Source organism: Pituophis catenifer, unplaced genomic scaffold (assembly GCF_029215685.1).
Source record: "Pituophis catenifer annectens isolate HBS135680 unplaced genomic scaffold, rPitCat1.0.hap2 SCAF_2, whole genome shotgun sequence".
Lineage (NCBI taxonomy): Eukaryota > Metazoa > Chordata > Lepidosauria > Squamata > Colubridae > Pituophis > Pituophis catenifer.
The window spans coordinates 243,444,578-243,469,646 of record NW_027256882.1 but is presented as its reverse complement, the minus strand read 5'-3'; the positions used below and the strand labels follow the sequence as shown (position 1 = coordinate 243,469,646).

Sequence of the window (25,069 nt, the reverse complement as noted above, 5' to 3'; positions counted from 1 at the left end):
AAATTGTGCAATGAAAGGAATGGAGAGGATTTCTCAATTGACTTAAAGCATAACAATTAACCCTGTTTATAATTGTGATGTCATGGAGATGAAAAACCCACTTCCATTTTTTTCCTTCTACAGGTCAAAGAAACTGGGAATGTTGCAATCGTAGGAGCTTATGTGGATCTAGTGTCATCTTCTATGCAGCCTTCAGCTAAGGAGCCTGAGGTAGGAAAAACACGAGTAGCCTCTGGTATGATGGCCTCCAGATTTATGTTTTCTTATGTCTGCTTTCTGTCAGAAATAGCAATAGCAATAACTTTTGTATATAGCATTTACTCTTTCACAAAAAAGCCAAATTGTATTGCCTGTTTCCATGTAGCCAATATCTGTTTATTTGCTCTGTGAGAATTCTGCCTCTGCATTAGACAAAAAAGAGATTTATTTAAACTGCTGAGGCCACTTTCATTTAGCCACTCATATTCTTCTTGCTAGTTATGTAGTCAACTCTTGTGTTCTCTGAATTGAACCCTTTCTACATCTGAGCATCAAGGCTTATTAACAATATTCAAACATATCAGAACGGTGCATTCTTAATCCAATAGTATTGGCATTCACTTGGCATTTTCTTTGGTGAACGTAAATTGAAAGGGAGGATAATCTGAATATTTCAGGTTTTAAAAAAAGACTTCAAAAATTTTCCACATTACTTAAATGGGCTATATCCCAAAGTGTATCAGAGCATTACAATTAGTGAAATAGACTCAGATATCTACACCCTGCATATTCCTCAATCCTAGAGGTTTATAGAATCATGACAAAAATATGAAGAGTGCATTCTATTGATAGATGCCATTCTGTAAGTTGACCAATATATTTGGTTGCTACAACGTTCAAAAATACTCTGTCTTTAGACTGTACGATAGGTAAAAAGTTTATCTACCCAATAGTCTTCCATAATGATTTAGCTTAAAATCTGGTATGCTTCTACTATTCTCTTACATCTTTCTATTTCATACATTGCTCAACTGCCAATGTTGAGCTGATCATAAGAAAATATTAAAATTATAAAACAATACAGCAAAAGATGAGAAAATGGAAAAAAACATGGATGAAAAAACTAGACAGCAACAAATTACACACTTACTCCTCAAAAGTAACTATGCCCTTCCTAACCAAAGTCCTGGGTAAATAGCCAAGTCTTCAAGGCCCTCCAAGGTATTAGTACTATGAGAGTTACCTGGAACTCAGGAGGAACCTCATTTCATAGGACAGGAACTGCGATAGAGAAGGTACACTTCCAGATGTTCAATTGAAGGAAAGAGTACAGAAACCCTGTTGCCCCCCAGTAGACAGGCACATATTAGGGAAGATAGGCAGTGCCACAAAGTAGCTGTATCCTATGCATATAAGGCTTTATAGGTAATGCCACAAGATGACCAGGTTGTGAATGACTTGAACTGTTTAGTGAATAGCAGCATATTGATCTCTTTTCTCTTTCAGTTTAGTTATTCTCTATTAGTGGGGTAGGGTGCTATAATGTTATATAAAAGTGGCTGATTTAAATAATATGGACGTGAGGGGGGCTTGGGTGGTTTGGTAACCGCAATATCTCTCAGAGAACATTCAATTTATATGCTAGGCAACAGAGTTGCAGAGCAATCTTATTTTTGAAGAAATTGGTCGCCGTATCAAAGAAGTTGGAAATGAGCTGGTGAAGAAAATAAATGCTGTATTTCAGTGGAACATCAATAAGGATAACAAGCCTGCAGTGCAGTGGAGTAAGTTGCAAGATTAATTAATTTATGGAGTGTCTTATTATGTCCTCTAATGGAATTAGCGAATCTTGTTTCTAAATCCCGCTATTTGAAAAGCAGTGACATAATGTTCACTTCTCCTAGAACTGACAATTGTAATTGTAATAGTGCCTTTGTCGGCCACGGACATTCATAAGTTTGAGCCAGTTGTTATCTCTTGGCTCAACTTGTCACATAGATTTGTTGCAGGGAAAAAAAAGGGGGCATATGACAAGGTTTATACAACCTTGAACTTATGAAGGAAAGGCAGCATTTCAATCTAATAATTGAATGAATGCCATGTTTTGTGTTGCTGTTATCATAATTTGTTTTCCAGGGCTAAATTGTATACTGGCAGTCCTCACATTAAGTAGATTCTGACTTGCTTAAAACCTGCTTTTAACCAAGGTATAATAATATTGATTGATGTGGCCCTGGACAGCTAGTAATGTGGCGCCACAAGATCATAAACATTTAATATTATTATGATATATTTTATATGCGGCCAAGATTTAAATTCAGAAATTACCTTTAAGAAGAAACCTAAAACAGTCTCTATAGAATATTCTATGTGAGCAAAAATAGTAAGTGCATAGGGAATTGAGCTCCCTTGTCTTTAGGCCCAAAGCAGAAATGTTTCTGGAACCACCCTTGGCTTTTGAGCAGTCCCAGTCCATTTTAAAAGGCAAAGCTTCGAATGCCAAACCTCTAGGTCAGCATCTGTCTGAGGAAGATGGGAAAAAAAACAACTGCATAGGTTCTGGCTAGTTGATATTTCAATTCAGACATGAGATAGATTGACCCAAATATTATTGTGTCCTAAATTCTGCCTTTCTTTCATACTGAATATCCACAGAGAATTTATGCAGCAATTGGAAAAGGCAGTTGGCTAAGCTTAATTTTTAGCTATAATTTACCCTTTCAGAGTGGCATTTTTATGATAACAAACCTGAGTGTAATTTCCTTCCCCCCTCTCATTTTTGTTCGTTAACTTTGGTTAATGCTTGCTTGCTTGTTTTTACTTCCCAGAATCTTTGTCATTCCCCACAACCTTTCTTCTTGGGTCCTCTGTTGTTAATAGCTAGTAAAACTGAATTTTAACTACATATATTAGCTTCTGGCACTTTCTCTTTTCCTGCCTGATCTGCTAGGTTTGTTTGTATCGTTAACCATGTGTTGCAGCCTACCTTGGCTTTGCCTTGCCACCGTTGCCTGGCCTTCTGCTGTTCTGGACCGTGTGGCTGCTGACAGCTCTGGCTACCTCCAGAGACCCTGCAGTTTGTAGCTGTTGTGGGCGGTGATTGAAACTCTGGCAACTTTGCCTGATGTCCTTGGGCTGCATATCAGGAAGGGGATGGGGGAGAGAAAGCCCTTAAGGAAATGATTTGCAGTTCCGGTTGACATGGCCAATATTTTATTCTTCCCAAATTCATGACTGCCAAAAAAGCTTTTATTGCTTTGTGCAATTGTCTGTAGCCTCCTCCCTTGTATCACGCCAACCTCTTCATTTCATTAGTGTCCCTTAGCGGCTGGAGTATGTGAACTAGAATTAATATTTGCAATGGGAGTGGGAATTCTTCACCGTAAAACTTTTAGCAGCTTATTTTAATAATAACAAGATTTTATTTGCAGGCTGCACAGAAATGCGTTTGATATATCAGGACAATTTGTTGTCTCCACTTCCCTCCCTCCTCTCCCAAACAGGCATACCCTGTTTAAATCAGGACCATTTTCCTCCCCTGATGGACTAGCTTTGTGAGGCTCTTTAGCATTTATATTTACGCAGCATCTTTGAAGTGTCCAGAACTTTGTGTACATGAACACCAATAAACCAGTACTGTGCATATGCACTGTAAATTCAATTAAACAGAAACTATGTATAGTTGGCCTGTGCTAGTATATGATCCCATACTGCTGATGATAAGCAGAGACTATAGTTTAGCAGAGAGCAAGTCACCTAGTGTTTTTGTGGGTAAAGTGAAATGTGAATCTAGGATTTCCTGAGTATGTACTGGTGTAGACCTTCATGGCTGGTACCTGTTGGGCAGTGTTGAACTTCCAGGTTTATCTGGACAGTAGTTTTTTTCTGATTTTTCACAGGCAAGGGTGGCTGGCCTTTTCAGAGGCAAGGTGGTCTCTACATAGACCACAGGCAACTGAGCAGAAACTGACTGGGCTTTATAGCCAGGTGATTTGACTTTTGACTGATCTGTAGCTGAGTTAGTTTCCAATTGGTGCAGGTGAAATTAACCAACCAGCATGGACAATGGACGAATCAGGTATAAACACCATTAAAATGACCAATCCAGATCAGGCACAAAGAACCAATCAGAGATAGTCCTCACCAATCGGCATCAAACTGTTGAGTCAGGCCTGCGTAGTCATAATTGCTGGTGAAACTTCACAAAGTCTGTCTGGACCACAGTCACTAAATCCTGAAACTCAATACTACCCAATAGTGTTTTGACTGTTGCTTATACTCTTGTCCAAAACATTAAATTATCAATATGCGCTTGTCATAGACAATTTATATTCAGCTAAGTTCCAGTATTTCTACCCATACATCCTCTAACAAAATGTCTCTATCAGAAAATAATTGTTTTCTGTTTCATTAACCTTGATCAAGCTCTGTTCTTCACAATGAGTAACATGATTTAGCTCTTTCAGTATATGTATTATGCAATTGTTATGGTAAAGTGGAGCAGGTTTTTAAACAAACTAATCAGGTCAAAGCAGATTTTTCATGTGCATTGGTAAATGTAAAACTATTATATATTAAAAAAATTTTTTTAAATAAAATTAGCTTAGATGAAAATATAACTTGTAGGAAGAGAATAAAGCAGCTTCCAAATTGTTGCCTTATGATGGCAAGATTCCCACAACATCATAATTAAATCTGCCAGGTCCATACAAGAATAATAATTGACACTGTCTTTGGTTTTGCACTCCTTATATGGGGTGAGAGAAAAAAATAGCTCTGAAAATCTGCAAGACATGAAAATGAATTGACAGAACACAATTTTGTCATAACATTCTCCATTGCTAACATCATGATTCCTGACAACTTAGGTACCTTGCAGTAGATCATTTTGGCAGTGCATCTTGTGCAGGAAATAGGACTTTGAAAATCAGACACTTTGAGAAATAGTGGTATTTCTTGAAGAAAGGAGATATACTTGGCTGAGATTCAGGATACTCGTGAAACTGATTGTTTTAAAGAAAAAACAACAGCAAAAAATACTGCAATATTGCATGCGTGTTCACTAAAGAAAGTCTGTAATATACAGGAGTTTAGGAAATCAGAATTAAATAATAATTTCTCCTTAAATATTTATAAAAGTATGTATGCTGCTTTCTGTTTTTCCCAATCACAACTGTGAAAAAACACTTTTTAAATATTCTATTTAATTAGAATCTTGGATGGTTATGTCTTTTTCAGTAAGAATTCAGTGGAGAAAATCCAGCACATTTCTGTGAGGCTGAATGATAAAAAATATTTAATAATTTGTAGAGCCATGTCTCTCTTTTTCAAATATAAGATTTAACATCGAGTAGTTTATGCCCACTATCTGAGCAAATGCCTTTGTGTATTTCTTTTCCACTCTGCAGTTTCACAGCATTTGTGAGCACCAATTAGAATAGACTATCAATAGCAATAGTACTTAGACATATATCATTTTATAGTGCTTTACAGGCCTCTCTAAGCAGTTTAAAGTGTCAGCATATTACCCCCAACAGTCTGGTTCCTCATTTTACTGACATCGGCAGAAGGGAAGGCTGAGTCAACTTGAGCCGGTCAAGATTGAACTCCTAGCTATGGACAGAGTTAGCCTGCAATACTGCATTCTAACCACACCTAGAATTAGAATATTTTATTTGGCCAAGTGTGATTAGACACCCAAGGAATTTGTCTCTGGTGCAGAAACTCTCAATGTACATACAAAGCAACAGAATATCAATACCAATACCAATAAGACGGAGTAGTAAAGACGATAAGAAGGATAATAGTAATATTACAGTCATACAACATGGATAAATATGCATAGACATTAGACAGTACTGTGAAAGTTAGATGTTTAGCAATGATGCACAAAGGAAAAAACTGTCCCTGTTTGTAGTTGCAGTTGTATAGTAGCATCCCGAGGGGAGGAGTTGAAACAATTTATGTCCAGGATGTGAGGGGTCTGTAGCTATTTCTCTCAGTCTTTCTTCTGGTCTGCGCAATATACAGATCTACTATGGAAGACAGGCTGATTGCAATTATTATTTCTGCAGTCCTAACTATCCGTTGGAGGCTGTACCTGTCCTGTTTGGTTGCTATACCAAACCAGTCAGTTACAGAAGTACAAATGACAGACTTATTAAACAATTCCTCTGTAAAACTGTAACAACAGGTCCTAGGGCAGTTTGAAGTTGATGCAGAAAGAACGTTCTTTGTGGTGCCTTTTTAATGATGGTTCTAATGTTGGGTGTCCATTTCAAATCCTGGGAGATTATAGAGTACAAAAACTTGAAGGACTCTACTGCTGATACTGTGTTGTCAAATATAATAAGAGGTAATAGAATAAAAGGGGTCCTCCTAAAATCCATTCTTAACTAGAAATAATACTTTCCCTACTACGTTCTAGATAATCTAGAAAAGTACCAGCAAAAAAAGTCCATGAAGAAGAATTAACAGTTTTAAATAGAATAAATTTAAATAAAAGCACTTGCTTCTTGAAGGTAGAAAGAACCTATGGTGTGGGTTGGGCTTTGTCCTATGTTCTCCCTTTGCAGGTCAAGTCAGATGACTTTCCATGACTATTGTTCTTGAAGTAGTTGATATTGGCATATTGAACTGGAAGATCTGTTTAGCTGTTTATTTGATTACAGTTATTAATCATAAACCAAAACACAATCTTTTTTTTATGAATTTCATGGGTCCTCTCTTTAAGGCATTTGTCATTTACTTACTTAATTGGAAACTGTAGTCAGTGCATACCCAGTGAGTAACAGTCACATTTAAGGCTGAAAAGCCTGTCCAGTTCATTTATTATTTCCATTTGGTCACTTTCACTGGTTAGAGGGTTACAAAAGAGAAAAGTACCATATTTTCCGGTGTATAAGACGACTGGGCGTATAATACGACCCCCGACTTTTCCTATTAAAATATAGGGTTTGGGCTATACTCGCCGTATAAGACTACCCCTCTTCCAACGCACACCAAATAAAAATTAAAAAACATCAACTGGCTCAAAATGGCCCCTGCAACAAGCAGGAACCTCACACAGCCACAAAAAGCCCAAAAACCCAACTTTCACACTTTACACACAAAAAATTCCACATACAGCTTTGTGAGATTTTGTGTGTTTGTGTAGTTAGAGTGAAACACTACAGAAACACACTAAATCTCAGAAAGCTGCACAAATATTATTTTATTTTATTTTATTTTTATATGAAAGCTAAATTTAAAACTTCTTAAACTTTAAATGGCTAGGTCTAAAAAAGAACAACTAAAAAAAAACCCCAATTAACTATTTTTTTTAAAGCTCCCAAAGGGGAAAAAAACTTACCCAATAGAACAGGGGTGGCAACTTTAAGACTTGTAGACTTCAACTCCCAGAATTCCTCAGCCAGCTTTGCTTTGCTGGCTGAGGAATTCTGGAAGTTGAAGTCCACAACTCCCTGCCTGCTTGATTGCAGGCAGGGAGTTGCTTGCTGATGGAATGGATTCAGGCAAGTGAAGCAAGGCAAGCGTTGCGACTAGCAGCTAAGGTAAGCAAGCTGGACGGGGAAAACTTTTTTCCTTTTACATGGCTCTGGCGATCCAAGCTGAGTTGCCTGATTAGCAGGCAACTCAGCTGGGATCGTCAGAGCTTGGATCGCCAGAGCCATGTAAAAGGAAAAAAGTTTTTTCCTTTTAAATGGCTTTGGTGATCCCAGCTGAGTTGCCTGATTAGCAGGCAACTCAGCTGGGATGGTCAGAGCTTGGCTCATCAGAGCCATTTAAGGCTCATCAGAGCCTTTCGGGCTGGTCTGCCTGGTTACAGGAGAACGACACCCAGCGTATAAGACGACCCCCAACTTTTAAGAAGATTTTCATGTGTTAAAAAGTCGTCTTATACGCCGGAAAATACGGTATGTTCATGTCATAATATGGTGCATACCCCGTGAATGGATAAATCAGCAAAGATGCTATTTAAATTTCAAATTAGAAAGTGATCTAAGATTCAATTGGAATTTGTGATTCATATTGAAAGATGACAAGATTCAATTCAATTTGAATTGATTCCAGTTGGATAAAAGATACCAATCACAGCTCAGCCCATATCTCAGATTGGTTAGGAAACAAAATGCCTTAAATGTTCCCAATATCTGCCTTAATCAGTTTAGAACATGCCAGTGCTTTTTCTGAAAGCTTTCTTGAATATATAGCTGTTAAAGCGAATGTACAATATTTTTATTAAGATATTTGAATTGAAGGTAGTCTCTGGGAAATTGGAGATTTAAATAGCATATCATGATCTGAAGGGCTTGAGTACCTGGGGAAAAGTCAGTATAGAAAGCTTTAACTCCAACCATTCTGTTAGCACATTAATACAGAAATTAGAATGATTAATGACTAGAATTATTGCAGAGGATGCACATAATTAGGTATATGTTATTACTTCTGTGCTTTATTAAATTAATTTAAGAAGTCTATGGTTAGAAGTTTGAAACTAAGTGGTAAGAGAGTGGTTTTCATAGTTTCTGTAACTATATTATTTCCTATTTAATGTTTAATTTTTAAAAACACTGTTAAGACTAATTCAATGTTTAAATTAAACTCATTTTGTTTAGTTATTAGTATTTTGTCATTTACTGTAGCACCCATTTTGAACTAAAGTTTTTGGGTAGAAAAATATGTTTCCCAGGAAACATGCAGTTTGTCCTCTAATTTTCTTCATTAACTTTTTTCCCTCCAATGCTACTATATATACCGTATTTTTTGGACTATAAGATGTTCCAGACTATAAGATGCTCCGCACCTAGCTTTTGGGGAGGAAAACAAGAAAAAAAATATCTGCCTCCCAGCAATTTGCCTCCTTGCAGCATATATAGTGGCTGATCCCTGCCGCCTGGAATGGGCTGAAAATGGGGCACGTGGAGGCGGCGATAGGCAGCAGTGGTGATGGGCAATGACGATCCCCGCAGCCTGAACAGCTGATAGAGATGGTATTTTGGGAGGCCGATCCAACCGCCAATCATCTTCTCGTGCTAAATCAGGCTGTGTTGAAGTTGACCAGGCTGTTTGCTGCAAGGAGGCAAATTGCTAGCAGGCGGGGGCCAAAGGGTGGGGGCTGGTGAGTGGGCGGGGCTTCGGCAACATTTACTGTATAAGACACACAGACATTTCCACCCACTTTTTTGGGGGGGGGGAGAGTGCGTCTTATACACAGAAAAATGCGGTAGTTTTAAATAATTAAGTCCACATTTCTTCCTTCTCTTAATGTTTCTTTTTTGGTATCTTTTTTGCCACCAGCCATAGACTTAAAGAATGGCTCTGGAGAGATATACCAAGGACCTGCCCGTGGAAAAGCTGATACTATTTTCACTGCCTCAGATGAAGACTTTGTGAACTTAATACTAGGCAAGATCAATCCACAAAAGGTATACATACAAATGTTTGCAGCAAACTGTGACTTATTAATTAGAACATCAGAATTAAAATACATTTGTACTTAGCTGCTGCTATGAAACCAACATTTTATTAGTCATGTTGTACACTGCAATAATGTTAAGTCTCCTTTAAATTATATGATCCAACTTTGGATGTATAGGTAATCCTCAATTTACGACCACAACTGAGCCCAACATTTCTGTTGAAAAGTGAGACAATTGTTAAGTGAATTTTGCCTCATTTTACGGCATTTCTTGCCACAGTTGCTAAGTGAAACACTGCAGTTTCTAAGTAAATCAGTTGTTAAATGAATCTGGCTTCTCCATTGACTTTGTTTTTCAGAAGATCGCAAAAGGGATCCCATGACCCAGGGACACTGCAACCCATGGACACTGCAACTGGCATAAATACATGCCAGTTGCCAACTGTCTCAATTTTGATCATGTGACCACTGGGATGCTGCATTGTTCCTAAGTGCGAAAACGGCCATAAGTCACTTTTTTCAGTACTGTTGTAACTTTGAATGGTCACTAAATGAATGATTGTAAGTCGAGGACTACCTGTTTTTGCAAAGTGGTAAAAGTAAAGGAGTCTAGTCAGATTTTAGTTGTCTAGTCATTGCCGACTGTAGAAGGTGGTGCTCATCTTCGTTTCAAGGGCTGTTGAGCCAGCACATGTCCACGGCAGTGGTGAAATCTAAAATTTGTTACTACTGGTTCTGTGGGCATGGTTTGATGGGGGGGGGGATTTAATGTGACTGGGTGGGCGTGGCCATTTTTTTTTTTTACTTTTAAAACCATTTTTTCTACAACCTCTTCGGCAAAGAGGTTGTAAAAAAATGCTTTCAAAAGGCTCTGACTATCCAAGCTGAGTTGCCTGATCAGCAGAGGCTTTTTTTCTTTTAAATGCCTCTGATGATCCCAGCTGAGCCTCGCGATCATCAGAGGCTTTTTTTCTTTACTTTTAAAAGCATTTTTTCGGCCGAAGAGGTTGTAGAAAAAATGCTTTTAAAAGTAAAAAAAAAGCCTCTGATGATTGTGCGGCTCAGCTGGGCATGTGGGATTTTTGCTACCAGTTCTCTGAACCACCTGCCTCCATCGCTACCGGATCGGGCGATCTGGTCCGTACCCGTAGCATTTCACCCCTGGTCCACGGTCATGTGGCCTGCATGACTTCAACTTGAAAAGTGGGAATAAATTTAAAAAAAAAAAAGATAAGTAAGGGAAAAAATACATAATTTTAGGCAAATCATTTTCTTTTGGCCTAAACTATCTCCCAGGATTTTTATTTTGGGGGGAAATGGAAGGAGGGAGCAATATATTCATGTTCTTTTAACTGAAAAAGGACTATTTTCACTGTGCAAAAAGGAATATATATGGAAATCTCTTGTTAACCTCATATAATTTGGTAAACCTAAACTTGCAAGTGTTCCATATACAGTATGCAACAAGTCTCATTCCCCCCCCCGAATTCTTCCCTCTTGGGTGGGGGGGGGGAGTTGTGTTCATATGTGATGTGCATAATTTTGAAACATTTTCAAGCACAGTAGCTCAGATATCAAAGCCATCATAAAAATAAATTTGGCTAAGATTACACATCAGTTGAGATTTCAGCGACTCCAGATTTCAGCCTTTTTTCTTAAAATTGTGGAATTTAGTTTTGGGTTGTGTGTTTAGAGGTATTGGAAGCATTACTGATTTCTTGAATGCAATATTAAAACATTGCAATTATAGGGGTTTCATGACAGTGATTTGGCTTTCCGGGTAATAAGGCTGTAAAGCATAATATTTAAAGCCCAAATGAAATTATTCTCATATTTTCAAAATGAAGGCAAGTTCCTCATTTCTGGATCTATTGGTACAGTAAAAACTATTTGTGTATAAAGGGTTCTAAGCACAATGAAGTAAAGGAACAACTCTTCCCTCTCTGCTGCTTTTTTTTTTTCTACTTCTTATGTCTTCTCCATAATCTTGTCAAAGTTATCTAATGAAGGTGACCACATTGGATATTGAAAATAGTCATTAGGTCATTGGGTTTTATTTCTTTGGTTGCAGTTGAAGTATGTGCATAATTGTGGTTATTGCAAATTTGGTCTTAGTTTTAACTGTTTCTAAGGTGCCACTTTCAGGCACATTTAATTGTTTTTCTTTCCTCTTCCTACTTATAGGCATTCATCACTGGTAAGCTAAAAGTGAAAGGAAACATCATGCTGAGCCAGAAACTGGAGACGATATTCCAACAATATGCAAAGCTGTGAATTCCCTGCTGAAATAATTTACCTTCTGAAGCAAAAAAAGAAACAATTTCAGCAAGAAGGAGAAAGAAGCAGCTCTTTCATTTTTAGAACAACCTGAAATGTTATGCTAATTCTGTATTAGATAATTTCCAAAACACTTTATTGCTAAGATGAAAGTAGTCTTGATTCTTGCAGATTCAGACAGTCAATTATTACTGTTTCTTCTCTTTTATTCTATATTGTGAGGCTTTGTACCAGACTTCCTCTGGCTAGTATCCATAATATTGCAGATGATGGGGTTTTATTATACAATTCATTATGAGAGCATCTTATAGGGGATACTACTTGATTTATGTCTCTTCCTTATTCTTCTTTAATTAAAAATGCAATTAATATATTTCTTATGGAATTAAATAAACTTTGTTTGATACTAACCGCCTGATTTTGTTTCTTCTTCCTATCAGTGATGTAAAACAGATTTCTTAGTTAATTAGTTCCTTAGCCTATATAACTCATCATTTGCTAAAAAGCAAATTACTGGGGATTGATTACTGGTTATATTAAGGGGATAGGAGGGCTGTATTTTATTGTATTTTACTTTGATACGCTTGGTGAGTCTGCAACCTGCAAAAAAGACTAAACTGAATTAAGTTGTTATTTAGAAAAAAATTATATAAACTGAAGAATTTTGGAGATTGGTGCATTAATCACTAGTCTATGATAGATCCTAGGAGCTACCAACTAACTTGATTGACTAGATACTATCCAGAAGAGGTAATTATATAACTGGTTCTGCTCACAGATTTCTAATTTAAAATATTGAGTCATATAGAAAAAATGAAGAAATTCTGAGATTATTAATTTTTTTTCTGGTCATGCTACATGTTATAGTTTGCCATGTCCTGTTTTGTTACTCCTCATTTCTTAATCTGAGTTTCTAATATTTCTGTCAAAAAGACATAAATTTAGTTCACATATATTGCTAAACTGAAATGCGATTTATTTAGCATATTACGTAACTTCTGGTAAATATTTTGTTCATTAAATCAAAGTTAATTAAATGATAGATTAGCAAAATGTGTGAACCCTGCCAATAGAGAAGCTGCCATCATTTGTTAGCTTAATAGCTCGGGAACACAAGTCATAATAAATAATTTTAAGTAATCCAGCAGCAAAAATCACAGTACATTTTTGAAACGTGCAATAGTTTTGGAGATTAATTTCTGCCATTGGATTGATGTGAAGTTACTGGGTGTCATATCATTTCTTTCTGGCTTCTGTTGTAGCATCAAGCATTCCATTCAATGTTATAATAATGAAAATTGGTCTTGACAAATAAAACAAACTATGCAGATGCGCTCAGATCACATCTATTTGAAGCGGTTTAGCACATACTCTTTCTTAGGCATCTGTATCTAAAGGCACATACTTGGAACTTTAATCAAAAGTAGTTTGCAGCAACAATTAAGATTGCTCTAGCTGGGAAAAGCAATAGACAATAGGTACAATAGATGGTATACTTTAAAAAATATCCGTGTAGCACATAAAACAGCTGTTTTGGTTAGTTGCACAGGATTTTGGATGGTGAAAAGAACAAGTTGCTTTCATTTCAGAAGAATGGAGGATGAGATGCAAATATGTAATAAATTGAGAAGGGCAACTAGGTTTACTGTTAGGATTAATGGAGTAGAAACCAAGTAGGATGTTCTGCATGGACAAAGTTAAGGAAAAAGACTTAGCTGTTTGTTGGTATCTAGAAGTTTATTTTTGAATTTGTTTGATTGTGTCTGACCTATATATTAAGCCCTCATTCTCAAGCCACACCCTCCTAGAAAGACAAACAGCAGGGAATAGCTGGAGGAAGGGATCTTGATTTGGTATGATGCATAAGAAAAACAAGATAGGTGCCAGGCTTCAAATTGCAAAGCAATTCATAAATTCTAAGAAAAGAACCAGCTTCAATATATCAAATCTGAGGGAGAAAAGGATTTAAAATCGTTTTTCTTAAAAACTAGATATTGGATAAAGGATTTTTCTACCAGGATCAGAAAAAAATAGTATGGTTGTAAATGAGGAATGTATAGTGCAAAAGTGCAGAGTGCAAAAAGAAATCTCTGTTCAAATTTTGGTACTTTATTAGGTTAATAATTTAGTAATCCACCTAGATTATTGGGACTGATAAAAGATAATTAACTTTACTTGATATGATGACAGATCAATGAACTCAGTTCTATTCCAGGGTTTATATCTTTGTTTTTTTATTAATTGCTTAGCAGAAAAGTCATTTTGTCTTTGTTTAAATTACTCTATTGTGATAAATTATGGATCTAAAGAAAATGAAAGTTTCTGAATAAAATGAACAATTATGAGCTTTAGCTTCTGCTGAATTTATTCCTGGTCCAAAGTAATTGAGGAAAAGAGTTATATAGAGTTGCTTACCACTTTAAAAGTACCCATCATTTGCAGTCTTAGATTTGAATTTAACAATCAGAAAATAATTAAAATCCTTAGTGATTGATTTACAGGAAACTAGAGATAATCCTACTAGAAATATTACTAAAGTGCTAGAGATTTTAAAACTGTTACAATCAAAGTTGTCAAGATTAAGTGACTTCATTACAGAGTCTGCCTTGTAATATGATTTATGATTCTTAAGCATTTCTCACAATATTGAACTTAAAAAAGTCTCTAACAATCTTTGTGGAAGAAGTGTATGTACTTGACTAGGTGGCTCAGTGGCTAAAACACTGAGTTTATCAATCAGAAAGGTCGACGGTTCGAATCCCTAGTACAGGTCTCTTGCGTGAGCAGGAGGTTGGACTAGATGACCTCCAAGGTCCCTTCCAACTATGTTACTATTACTTACATTTACCAAAATTGTATTACAAGTGTGAATTGAAGCTTTATTCCAAAGGCATCCATTTTATTCCTTTCCACTGAATACAAAAATCTTGCCCTGTTTCAAAAATCTATAGTACAGCCTACTATTCCGCATTGATCTCAGCAAGCGCTGTCTTTATCTATATACTACTAAAACTCTCCTCATGACCTTTAACTGTGCAAAATGATACATCCTAGGGCAACAATTTGGACCAAGGTAATTCAAATGAGCTAAAGTACAGAATGTGTCCAAAATCTCCCCACCCCAAAGTACAGTGCATCCCAGCGCATAAGAATAGAATGGAACAATCAGCAAGTTTCTGAGCACATATAAATTGATACTCAAGAGTACAGCTAATATAAAGAATTGGAAAGAATTAATAAAGCTTCTCCAGCTTTGTTTAATGTGGTTTACTAATTTTGAATTCTGGGAAAGACTGCTGATTATGCAAATTTTTCTTTTTAAATAATTATCCTTACATGTAGTTTGTCCTGGCAGATGATACTGTTTTTTTTACTGACCCTCCCAAACAATTTGGCTTCACAATAGAGTAACCAATTTCTAATATATTATAGTACACAATAATTGATATTTTAAAGATACATTCAGAAAAACTAATATTGCCAGTGGTAGTCTCACTGGACAGGAAAAGAAAATATTGAATATGGAAAATATCTTCATTTTGACCTTTGTTTCTCTGTGAGATCCAAGAGCTCAACTTCAGTAACCACAATAGGCATAATTAGAAAGCAGTGCCATAACCTTCTATATCTTGGCAGGGATTTGGTTCTTTTTCTTAGTCAAAATTGAATTGGATTTCCAGCATTACAGACTGGAAGACATATATGAAAGCTGTTGGGATAGAAGTATAATTTTACATTTTTTGTTAATATGATTTTAGGAAGAGTAATAAAAAGACATGAATATGCTTTTGAACTGTATACAAACATTTTGGAATATATCAATATATGAAGGACTGGATTTATTTAGCATGGGATATTTTTTTAAAAAAAATATGATGGGATTACTGGGTCCTGGATTTAAAACTTTGATTGATTCTGCTTATGAACTTGTTCTTTACTGATGTAATAGAAAATTTGATCAATATTATTCCCTATGCTCATAGTTTATAGCTATGTTTAAAAACTGGCTTGTCTTTTATATGTTTTATAATCTGTTTTTGCATCTTTCCCCCTTTCTTTCTGCTTGGGAAAAGGATACAAATACAGTACTTAATGGTAGTGGCAATGCCATAGGCCAATGATGGCTAACCTTTTTGTTGTCGCATGCCAAAAGCGGAGGGAGTGAGGGTGGTTGCCCACAATTCAATGCACCCCGCCCCCCATGCATGTGTGCACGCCCCCCATGCTCTACCCGCTTTTGGCACGCAATGGCACGGTGGGCCAGGTAGGCCGGTTTTTCGCCCTCCCCATGCTCCAGAGGCTTTCTTGGAGCCTGGAAAGGGTGAAAACAGCCTTCCCCATCCCCCGGAGACCCTCCAGAGGCTGGAAACATCCCATTTCCCGACTTCTGGGACTGGAAGGCCTGAAAATCAGCTGACTGGTGTGCACATGTGCACTGGAGCTGAGCTAGGGCAACACTCGCGTGCCCACAGATATGGGTCCGTGTGCCACCTGTGGCATGCATGCCATAGGTTCGCCATCATGGCCATAGGCATTGGCATTTCAGAGCTCTAGTCAGCCAATTTAAACGTATATGTCTTCTATGACAAATTCTTTTAACAAAGCTGGTTCCAAGCCACATGCCTTGGAACAGCCAAAAACAGCCTTCAGAGTCAGCATAGATGCTTGGAAAAATATGTACGGTAGCTACTTCAGTCATTTGAAAAGAAGTCCTTCTTAATACAGGCTCTCATATTCTGAAGAGCCTTTTTCAAAATGTTTACACAGCTCTGATACCTTGATACTTTAGACAAAGGGAATAGCCATTTACAGAGGGCTTCAGATTATTTGCTTATAGCGGGAAATTATACAATAATCTTGCAGGTTAACAATAATGCCCTGGGATTTTTGAATTTTGTAGTGAGAAACATAAGTCCCCCACCCCCACCACCAAGCCTTAAGGATGCAACAACATAGAAGAACTGTAAGGCAAATGTACATTGGTAGTAAACTATTAAGACCCCCCTCCCCCCAAATATCCAATTTTCTTTACTTCTTGAAGCAAAAGGGACTTTAACCTAACTAAAAAGCTAAAAATAAGGAGCTTGTATGACTTTTAAAGAAGTCTTTATGTTATGTTATGCAGGTTGATGACACAACAGTCACAGGAGAATTAACTGTTCTTAAAACTGGTCTTTTTACTGACCACTTACAGTAGCAATTCCAAAGATAGCTGTCAAATACATTATATTTTTTAATAGATGAATGAAATGAATGCTAAGAGTACAGAAAAAATTATGGAGTCATTTTTGAACTATATTTTTTGTTTGATGGAAGCTCTCTAAATCTCTTGTATGGAGGTTCGTGGATTTTTTTTTTCTGCTGAAAAATCTGTAATAATTAAGTTTATTTCCCCCAGTGTAGATCCAGCTGAGCCTAAGATCAGGTTTCTGTTTTAAGGTCCTTAAAACACACTTTACATAGTTTTACATGAATTACAGTAGAATAGCAATAGCAATAGCACTTAGACTTATATATCGCTTCATAGTGCTTTACAGCTTCTCTAAGCGGTTTTACAGAGTCAGCATATTGCCCCCAACAAATGGTTCCTCATTTTACCGACCTCGGAAGGATGAAAGGCTGAGTCAACCTTGAGCCTGGTGAGATTCGATCTGCCAAACTGCTGGCAGCCAGAAATAGCCTGCAGTACTGCATTCTAACCACTGCGCCACCGCAAGAAGAATATATAGTCTTTTTGTTTTTTGCCTTGTGTCCATGAAGTTTGGCTTATGGTAAAGCACATCAATTTCCCTTGCAAGAAATGGTTGCATTCACAATGCACAGATAGAGAGGTAGACATAGACATAGTTTGGATGGCTAAGGATAATTAAATTTGATTAGGCCCATCTGTAACAAAAACAGACATGTTTTCCTCATAAAAACACAAGGATAGTAATGAAATTACAGTCACGGAGAATATGTAATTCTATTTTTCAGATAGTAGATAATTAATTATATGTAGCAGAAGGAATGTGTGGCGAAAGACTAAAGTTAGGTGTATAACTTTTAAATGAAGTGTTAGTGAGACTGGTGGTAATGTGAAAGAAAAAGATAAGTTTGATTTAGGCAACAATACAGAGATAGGAAAACCTGAGTACATACCTTTAGTACTACGGCTAAAATGTGCTGTCCTCTATTATGGAAAGAGAGCTAGTAGGTAAATACTTGAACTGCATAGATCAGATCTGAAGAGCAAGGCAGAGGAGCTGTGATGAAAACCCCTGAGAATATTAGTTTAATCAAAGTATATCTTCTAACTTTTCTATGGGAAGAAAGAAAGCACTTCAGCTCAACCAGCCCATTGTGCTATATACTTCACACATAATGATACTTGATATCAAAGTACTTTCTACGGGAAATAATTTTCTCTGCTTTGGAAATCGGAATTCAACTTTATTGTCCCTGTGCATAATTGTGAGCTTTGCCTCTTCTTAAAATGCAATTTCGGTTTGTACAGCCAAGTTAGTTCTTGACAAACTTGTGCTACAGATATGTATTGTCCTGTAGATGAGAGGGCAACTTTTGACTGGATTTTTTTTTTATGATTCTCTTTTAATCCTTATACCACATAATATATAATCAAGATAAATTAAACCATATGTCCTTTTCTTATTCTAACATCTGGTATATGAACAGGAGCGGCCTTGTGGGAATGCTGCATAAAGCAACAGTTGATTTAGTTTTTCATTCCAAGCACTTCCTGCTTATTTGAGCCCATGAATACTATTTTGTAACTTGTTCGGTTTTTTTTTTTTTTTTTTTCCAGGATCTGTGAATCATGGTGGCTGTTGCTTTTATATACGTTCCTCAGTGTCCCCATGTGAGAAAACTCTTTATATATTGTACATCTGTGTGATGAACATCAGACTGCAATGTGACAATGCTCTAGTTGAAGTGTGTAAAAGATTGAAGGCGAATATATGTGTCCCAGGATAGTGTTGCAGGATCCAATCTGGGTCAGGCACTAGGACCAGAGGTTTTGTCTTCCGAGCTTTCACACTTGTGCTGGAGCCCATCCTCAGGGAATCTCTCTGTGTGCTCTGGGTTGTTCTGTGTGTGGTGTTTAGATGGTGGATGTTTTGTGTTTTAGACGTGGATTCGGATATTGTTGCTGGCTATTAATTCGTTACTCCAAGCATCCTAATCTACTTCTAAAAAGCTACACACAACAGCCACCATATAAATACCACACAGAGAGAAGTTCCCTGTGGATGGGCTCCAGCAGGAGTCCAAAAGCTCTGAAGGCAAAACCTCTGCTCCTGGTGACCAACCCAGATTGGATCCTGTGTAAAAGATTCCTCATACTGGTTGAATGAAGTATCTCTCAACTACAGCCACAACTGGGACTGGAATTTTTGTTGCTAAATTATGCAGTTGTGAATCGAACGAGTCCAGATATATTTCACAAGAAGAGTCCTCTACTCCTCTGCTCACAACAAAATACCTTATGCCACCAGACTTGAAATTTTGGGCTTAGACAACTTAGAACTTCGCCGTCTTCGGTCTGATCTAAGCATAGTACATAAAATCATCTGTTACAATGTCCTACCAGCCAATGAATACTTCAGCTTCAACCAAAACAATAGAAGAGCACACAATAGATACAAACTCATGGTAAACCGATCCAAACTAGACTACAGAAAATACGACTTCAGTAACAGTTGTCAACACTTTGAATGCACTACCTGACTCTGTGGTTTCTTCCCCAAATCCCCAAAACTTTAACCTTAGACTGTCTACTGTAGACTTCACCCCATTCCTAAGAGGTCTGTAAGGGGCGTGCATAAGCGCACCAGCGTGCCTACCGTCCCTGTCTTAATGTTTTCTTTTATCCGTATCCTTTTAATGTATTTATAATTATGTTTACACTTGTATCTGTCATAAAATGCATGCTTGACCAAAAAAAAAAAAAAGCATGATGCCCCAATTGCCTTTGTAACTTCACATGTACGGGTTGTTAAATGGGAAGCAGGAAACAGAAGCTGGAAGAGAGAAGTGCCAAATAAGAAGCGTGGAGTGCCACAGCGGAGGGAGCCCTGGAAAGCCTGGCACAAAGCATGTGTGAGTTTGGGGGTGGGTGGGTTTACTACAGTGTGACTTTAAGGAGGCCAGGGAAAGAAAATATGGAGGGGTATTTGCATGCATGTGTGCAAGTATAGGAAGCTGGGGAAAAACATATGCTGTGGTTCTGGGGCTTTGCAATGAAGTACAAAGAGGCAGCCACCCCTAGAAGCCTTAGTCACCCCAATCTGGCCCAGTAGCACAGCACAAATCCACTGCACCCCAGCATGGCACAAAGACCCTGTGCTCTGGCAAGTGCAAAAGGGCTTCTTGGTGTGCCACAGCTCTTAGAGTGAAAAATGTTAAAAGGATGCTCACTGAGAGGTGTAAATGTAGGACAGACGTACTAGGAGAAGAGGTGAAAAAACTGGTGGCAAGGAGATTTAATGGAATACACAGATTGTAAGGAAATTATGGGACAACTCGCTGCAGCCAACTTGCCATGGCCATCTTGCCACAGTCAATTTGCTGCAGACAACTTGACATGGTCAACTCACCATGGGACTTGTGTGATCTCATGGTACTTTAGGCCTCCATTCCCTGCAAATGCACCAAAAGCCTGAAGCAGCAAACCAAAGGCTCAATAGATCTCCCAGTGTCTCTGGAGACCTGGCCGGAGTGGGGGAAATAGGCAGGGCAAATGTTACAGTGTTTCTATGGTTGTTCGTAAGGGTGAATGACTGCCGTGGTGCTGCAACATTCATAACTTCGGTACTTTAAATACTTTGGGTGGGGGGAGAAGGTTAATGTCATAACTTCGAATGATTGCTAAGTGAACTGTCATAACTCAAAAATTACTTGTATAGCAGTTGGTAGCCAGGATGCAATAACTGTACAAGGCACCAGTCAGATCCAGAAAGTCATACTAATCACAGCAGACAGTCCATGCTGTGGTTATCGCTAAAGTGGAATGAAGTACAATAGTCTAAGAATATGGAAATGTTAAGACAGGCCAGGGTGTAAATGTGCATTTGAAGCAGAATCAGAGACGTATTTATGGTGGGTTGGCCCTGGATGGAGAACAACATTGTCAGTTCCTAATTTCCTATATTCAAAAAAGGTGAGTTTTTCATAGTGGCAATAGACAAAGAGACAATGCAGTATATAATTTTTCTTCTACTGCTTAAAGAACAGTGTTAGTTTCTTAGGTGTTCAGCTAAGAATTCAGCTGTTTTCCAATTTAGCTGTTTAAAAGCATATTGGAACATCATTCCCCCAGAGATAAGATTGGCCCTCATCTTCTTGCTTCTTTGCAAGGCTTTGAAAATGTGATTTTGTCAGCTAGTTTGGAGACCCCATTTTGAGCCAATCAAGTGGTTTGTCCAATTCTCTTGTCACTGCCATGGAGTGGGAGGGGAGAGGAGAGTTAAACTGTGGATTTAACTGTGAATTTTTAATATTGCATAGTGCCTGGAGCAGGGGTGGGTTCTACTTACCTTTACTACCGGTTCGCAACGGGATTGCATGTTGTGCATGCGCAGACTGTTGATGACGACATCCGGGATGGTGGGCGGGGCCTCTCGCCGGTTTTACTACCAGTTCTTGTGAACCGGTCCGAACCAGGGGCATCCCACCACTGGCCTGGAGTCAGTGTGTCAGTTGGGCAGCTATGTAAATTTGTTTAATAAATAAATACAATAAATATTGCTCCTTTATATTCCTACTAAATTACATGAGCTATAGTCTTTTTATTGTCCCTCATATTTCAGAAACATCACAGAAAATGTATCAGTTTATGCCCACTTTTTTGCAAGTAGAACTTTACTTCTAGTCTCTTTAAGACTCTGGATATAAAACACAGTACAAAGTATTTCAGTTGGAAGCTGTATGCACTGTAGAGTCCCAAATAACCAGGATGTAAAATATGCTAAACAAAACTAAATGTTTCAATTGACTTAGCATGTCACAATCAAATTTGTTTCTTGCACTTTTAAATCACCCATTACACACAGGATTTGGGTTCTTATTTGTTCAATATGTACTGGAAATGGTGTTGCCAAGAAGAATTGCTGGCATTTTTCTCTGTCAGGCTTACTGCTCTGTGGCTAGCTTTGCATTAATTTTCCATTGTTCATCTGAGTAGGGTTTTTTGCATTGTTTTTATTCTTTGCAATCCAACAGAATGCTGGAAATGAATTATGCAAAGAGTCTCAGGATTCTGTCCAACCATCTGTGTGGCCATCATCAGGTTAAGTCTTTGAAAACAGAAAAGAATGGGACAAATTCTGGTGTGGTTGAGAAGCTAAAATGAGAAAGTTTGAGTTTGAAAATGGACCAGAACCAGTAATGCTTGATTAGGTATCAAGACATAACAATGCAAACGTATTCATAAAGTCAGTGCATTGAGTTTTGCTAAATCACATTTTCTTCTTCTGAAAGATGGAAAGATATGAATTGACCCAAGGTATAAGCTTCAAAGAAAAGAAAAGAAAATGTCCCTGCTGTCTGTATCAAGGCTTTTTTGTATTTTCTTTTGTGCCAATGTTATGAACTTCTAGAGGTTTTTGTGACTCCTTTTCGGCAAATCAGTAGAAGAATTGCAATGGACCATTCCCTTAAGTAATCCATGTAATGGCTTTTAGATAACATAGGAGAAGCAAAAGAGAACTAAAGCTTTTAATGCATTTGTTTCAGCTTAATCTAGCTCCATGCTGCTGACTATTATGCCTTCAAGCCATTGGTTTGGCTCTTAATTAGGTTATTCTGGAAGATTTCCTGGCACCTAAGAAGTGTCTTCAGGAATTGGCATTGCATATTAATGAATCACTTTAAAAATGAATGTGATGATAAAAGGACGAAAACTTTGTAGCTTGGAACTCCTGGAGCTGCAACGGGCTTTGAAAGAGTGGGCCTTTGAAATACTTCCATACACTATGCAAAGTGAGTATTTTCCCTGGTGTCATATTTGGTAACCTGCTGCAATTCCCATAGATTTGTAAATGTAAGATAGCAATGCAAGAACTCTCTAAACACTTACTTAATTTGTTCCTTTTATAGACATAAAAGGTATTCTTTTAAAAATCATATAGCTGCCATATTCTTAAGCGTGGTTCCCTGGCATGCACCCATAACTTTCCCACTTACAAAATCTATGGTGACAAAATCTGTTATATGCCTACAAAAATGCTTCCTCAATGGGAATGTGTGAGACCAGCAAAGTCACCCTTCTAGATGTTCAATTTTGTCATGTACAAATATTTTTCAGATGTGGAACAAGATGTCAACCTTGTGTCAGCTTTGGAAGCCATATTAGGCCGGAAGCTTCCATGCTGCCACCTTCTCATGTGTGGGAAAGTAGGAGGGGGATTTAGTAGAGGGATTGTCTATAGACATAATAGCATTTTTCCTGTTGGTCAAGGTCAGGCCGATCCTGCATCTGGAGAAGGAGTGGTCAGAGTGCTGTCACGAGATGGGACGGGTGGTGATTGGAGCATGTGATCGACTGAGGAGTGAGGGGATGGTTTGGGGAGTTTTGATTTACTGAGGGAAAACCCGGACCTCTCAGATTCGGGTTGTCCCAGATGTGCCAGTTTACCTATTCTAGTAAATAGAACTTCGAAAAAGGCTTGCTTATTATGGTATAATAATTGCAGGTGAGATTAAGAAAGTTCACTTCAGTCTTGGAAGAAACCTCAAGAAAAATATGCTAATCCTTGCAGCATCTTTACTGAAAAAATGTAACTTCTAATATGATGGGAAAATGCTAAGATATGCTAAGACCCAGTTTATTGCTCTCTACCCAATCAACTGCAAAATAAAATTTGTAGACTGCATTTGAAGATTGCAGAGTATAACAGTTAATCAAATTCCTTATGCTTATCCTAGACTTTTAGAAGATATTAATGCCACGTAAATCTAGGAAACAGCGTCTTTCTTCTTTTCACTCCTTTTTTCCCTCACAACATGGATGCTTTGGAGATGTTATAGAGTTGCAAAAGAAGGATTGACTTAGGGAAAGTCAGACCTTCAAAATAGATCAGATCAGGAAATGGAGAACAGTCCTTAATAGAAATAGCTACAGTAACAGTTTCTTGCCAATATTTTGTGTTTGCTTTCTCTCTCTTTTATAACCAGGGGATTCATGTGTTTTTGTGTATACCTCTGAGTCTCTGTAATATTCTCCTGCATCTTCTGCAACTGATTTACCTCTACCTATGTTTGAATTTTATTTCCCAGATCATTTCCCTGGCTTCCTACATGGAGTGAAGTTTTATGCAAGAGGTATTTTTTTTCCAAATCTAGTTGGGAACTCTGGGTGACATCCCAATTCAATTAAGAAATGTTTACACTCACAATTCTGTCTGAAGTTATTTTTGTAAAGTAAACAATTTAAAAACAGTTTTCATTAAATTGACAGTTTTCTGTGAACGCTTAGAATTTGCTTACCCTGTTGTTAAGATTGAGAGGAGATATGAGATCAAGAAGCAGTTAAAAGAACAAAAAGGTAAGACTGAAGCAAATGAGAAATTAAATGCATCTTTAATTGTATGAGACAACAAGAACTAACAAGCCATAACTGTCCAAGAAAACCTGGATGGCATACAAGGTCCAGTAAAAAAAAAACTTGAATGGATGTTTTGATTTACAAGATAAAGAGATTTTAATAAAAACTGTAAAATGATTTCTAGACTCATTTTAGATACACTGCACTGAATCTATTGAAACAGACACCTACAGGACACGAGGGACAAAGGAGGAGTTGCCCTACCAGATTGAGAGACTTATTATCAAGCAGCATGCCTGACCTGGATAAAAAAGTGGATTGGGTTGGAAAATAAAAGAACTTTAATAATTGAGGGTCATGACCTACAGGCTGGATGGCATACATTTTTATGGGGCGAAAAATACAAATTACATGGATATTTCAAAAGACATATAATCAGGAATTCACTATTAATAATTTGGAACAAAATTAAAAAACAACATTATACGGGAATGCCAAATTGGATTTTGCCCAATGAAATATTAACCCTCCCAACTCTATTAGATTGGACTAAAATAATTAGGTACAGGGATATACTTAATGAATTGGGAAATCTAAAAATGAAACAAGAATTAGAGCATGATTTGAATAGGGAAGTACAATGGTGGACGTATTTGCAAATCAGATCAAAATACACAGAGGATACAAAGATTAATCAGATACAATTGGAACAAAATGAATTAGACAAGATTATATATGGAAAAGACCAAAAATTAATTAGTAAAATTTACAAATTTTTATTGCGGTATAAAATGGAAGAGGAAACTGTGAAGGACACTATGATTAAATGGGCAAGAAATGTTAATCAC

General features: G+C 37.4%; 1 protein-coding gene across 1 annotated transcript in view; it reads left to right on the top strand.

Annotated features, from left to right (window-relative positions):
• HSD17B4 (hydroxysteroid 17-beta dehydrogenase 4) overlaps nucleotides 1-12,087 on the top strand; it is a 67,036-nt gene extending 54,949 nt beyond the window's left edge. Inside the window, exons 21-24 of the mRNA XM_070935713.1 lie at nucleotides 124-210; nucleotides 1,625-1,763; nucleotides 9,280-9,407; nucleotides 11,585-12,087. Of these exons, the coding sequence (XP_070791814.1) occupies nucleotides 124-210; nucleotides 1,625-1,763; nucleotides 9,280-9,407; nucleotides 11,585-11,674 (444 nt within the window). The 3' untranslated portion in view covers nucleotides 11,675-12,087. The remainder of the gene's footprint in view (nucleotides 1-123; nucleotides 211-1,624; nucleotides 1,764-9,279; nucleotides 9,408-11,584) is intronic.
• The last annotated feature ends 12,982 nt before the right edge of the window (nucleotides 12,088-25,069 follow it).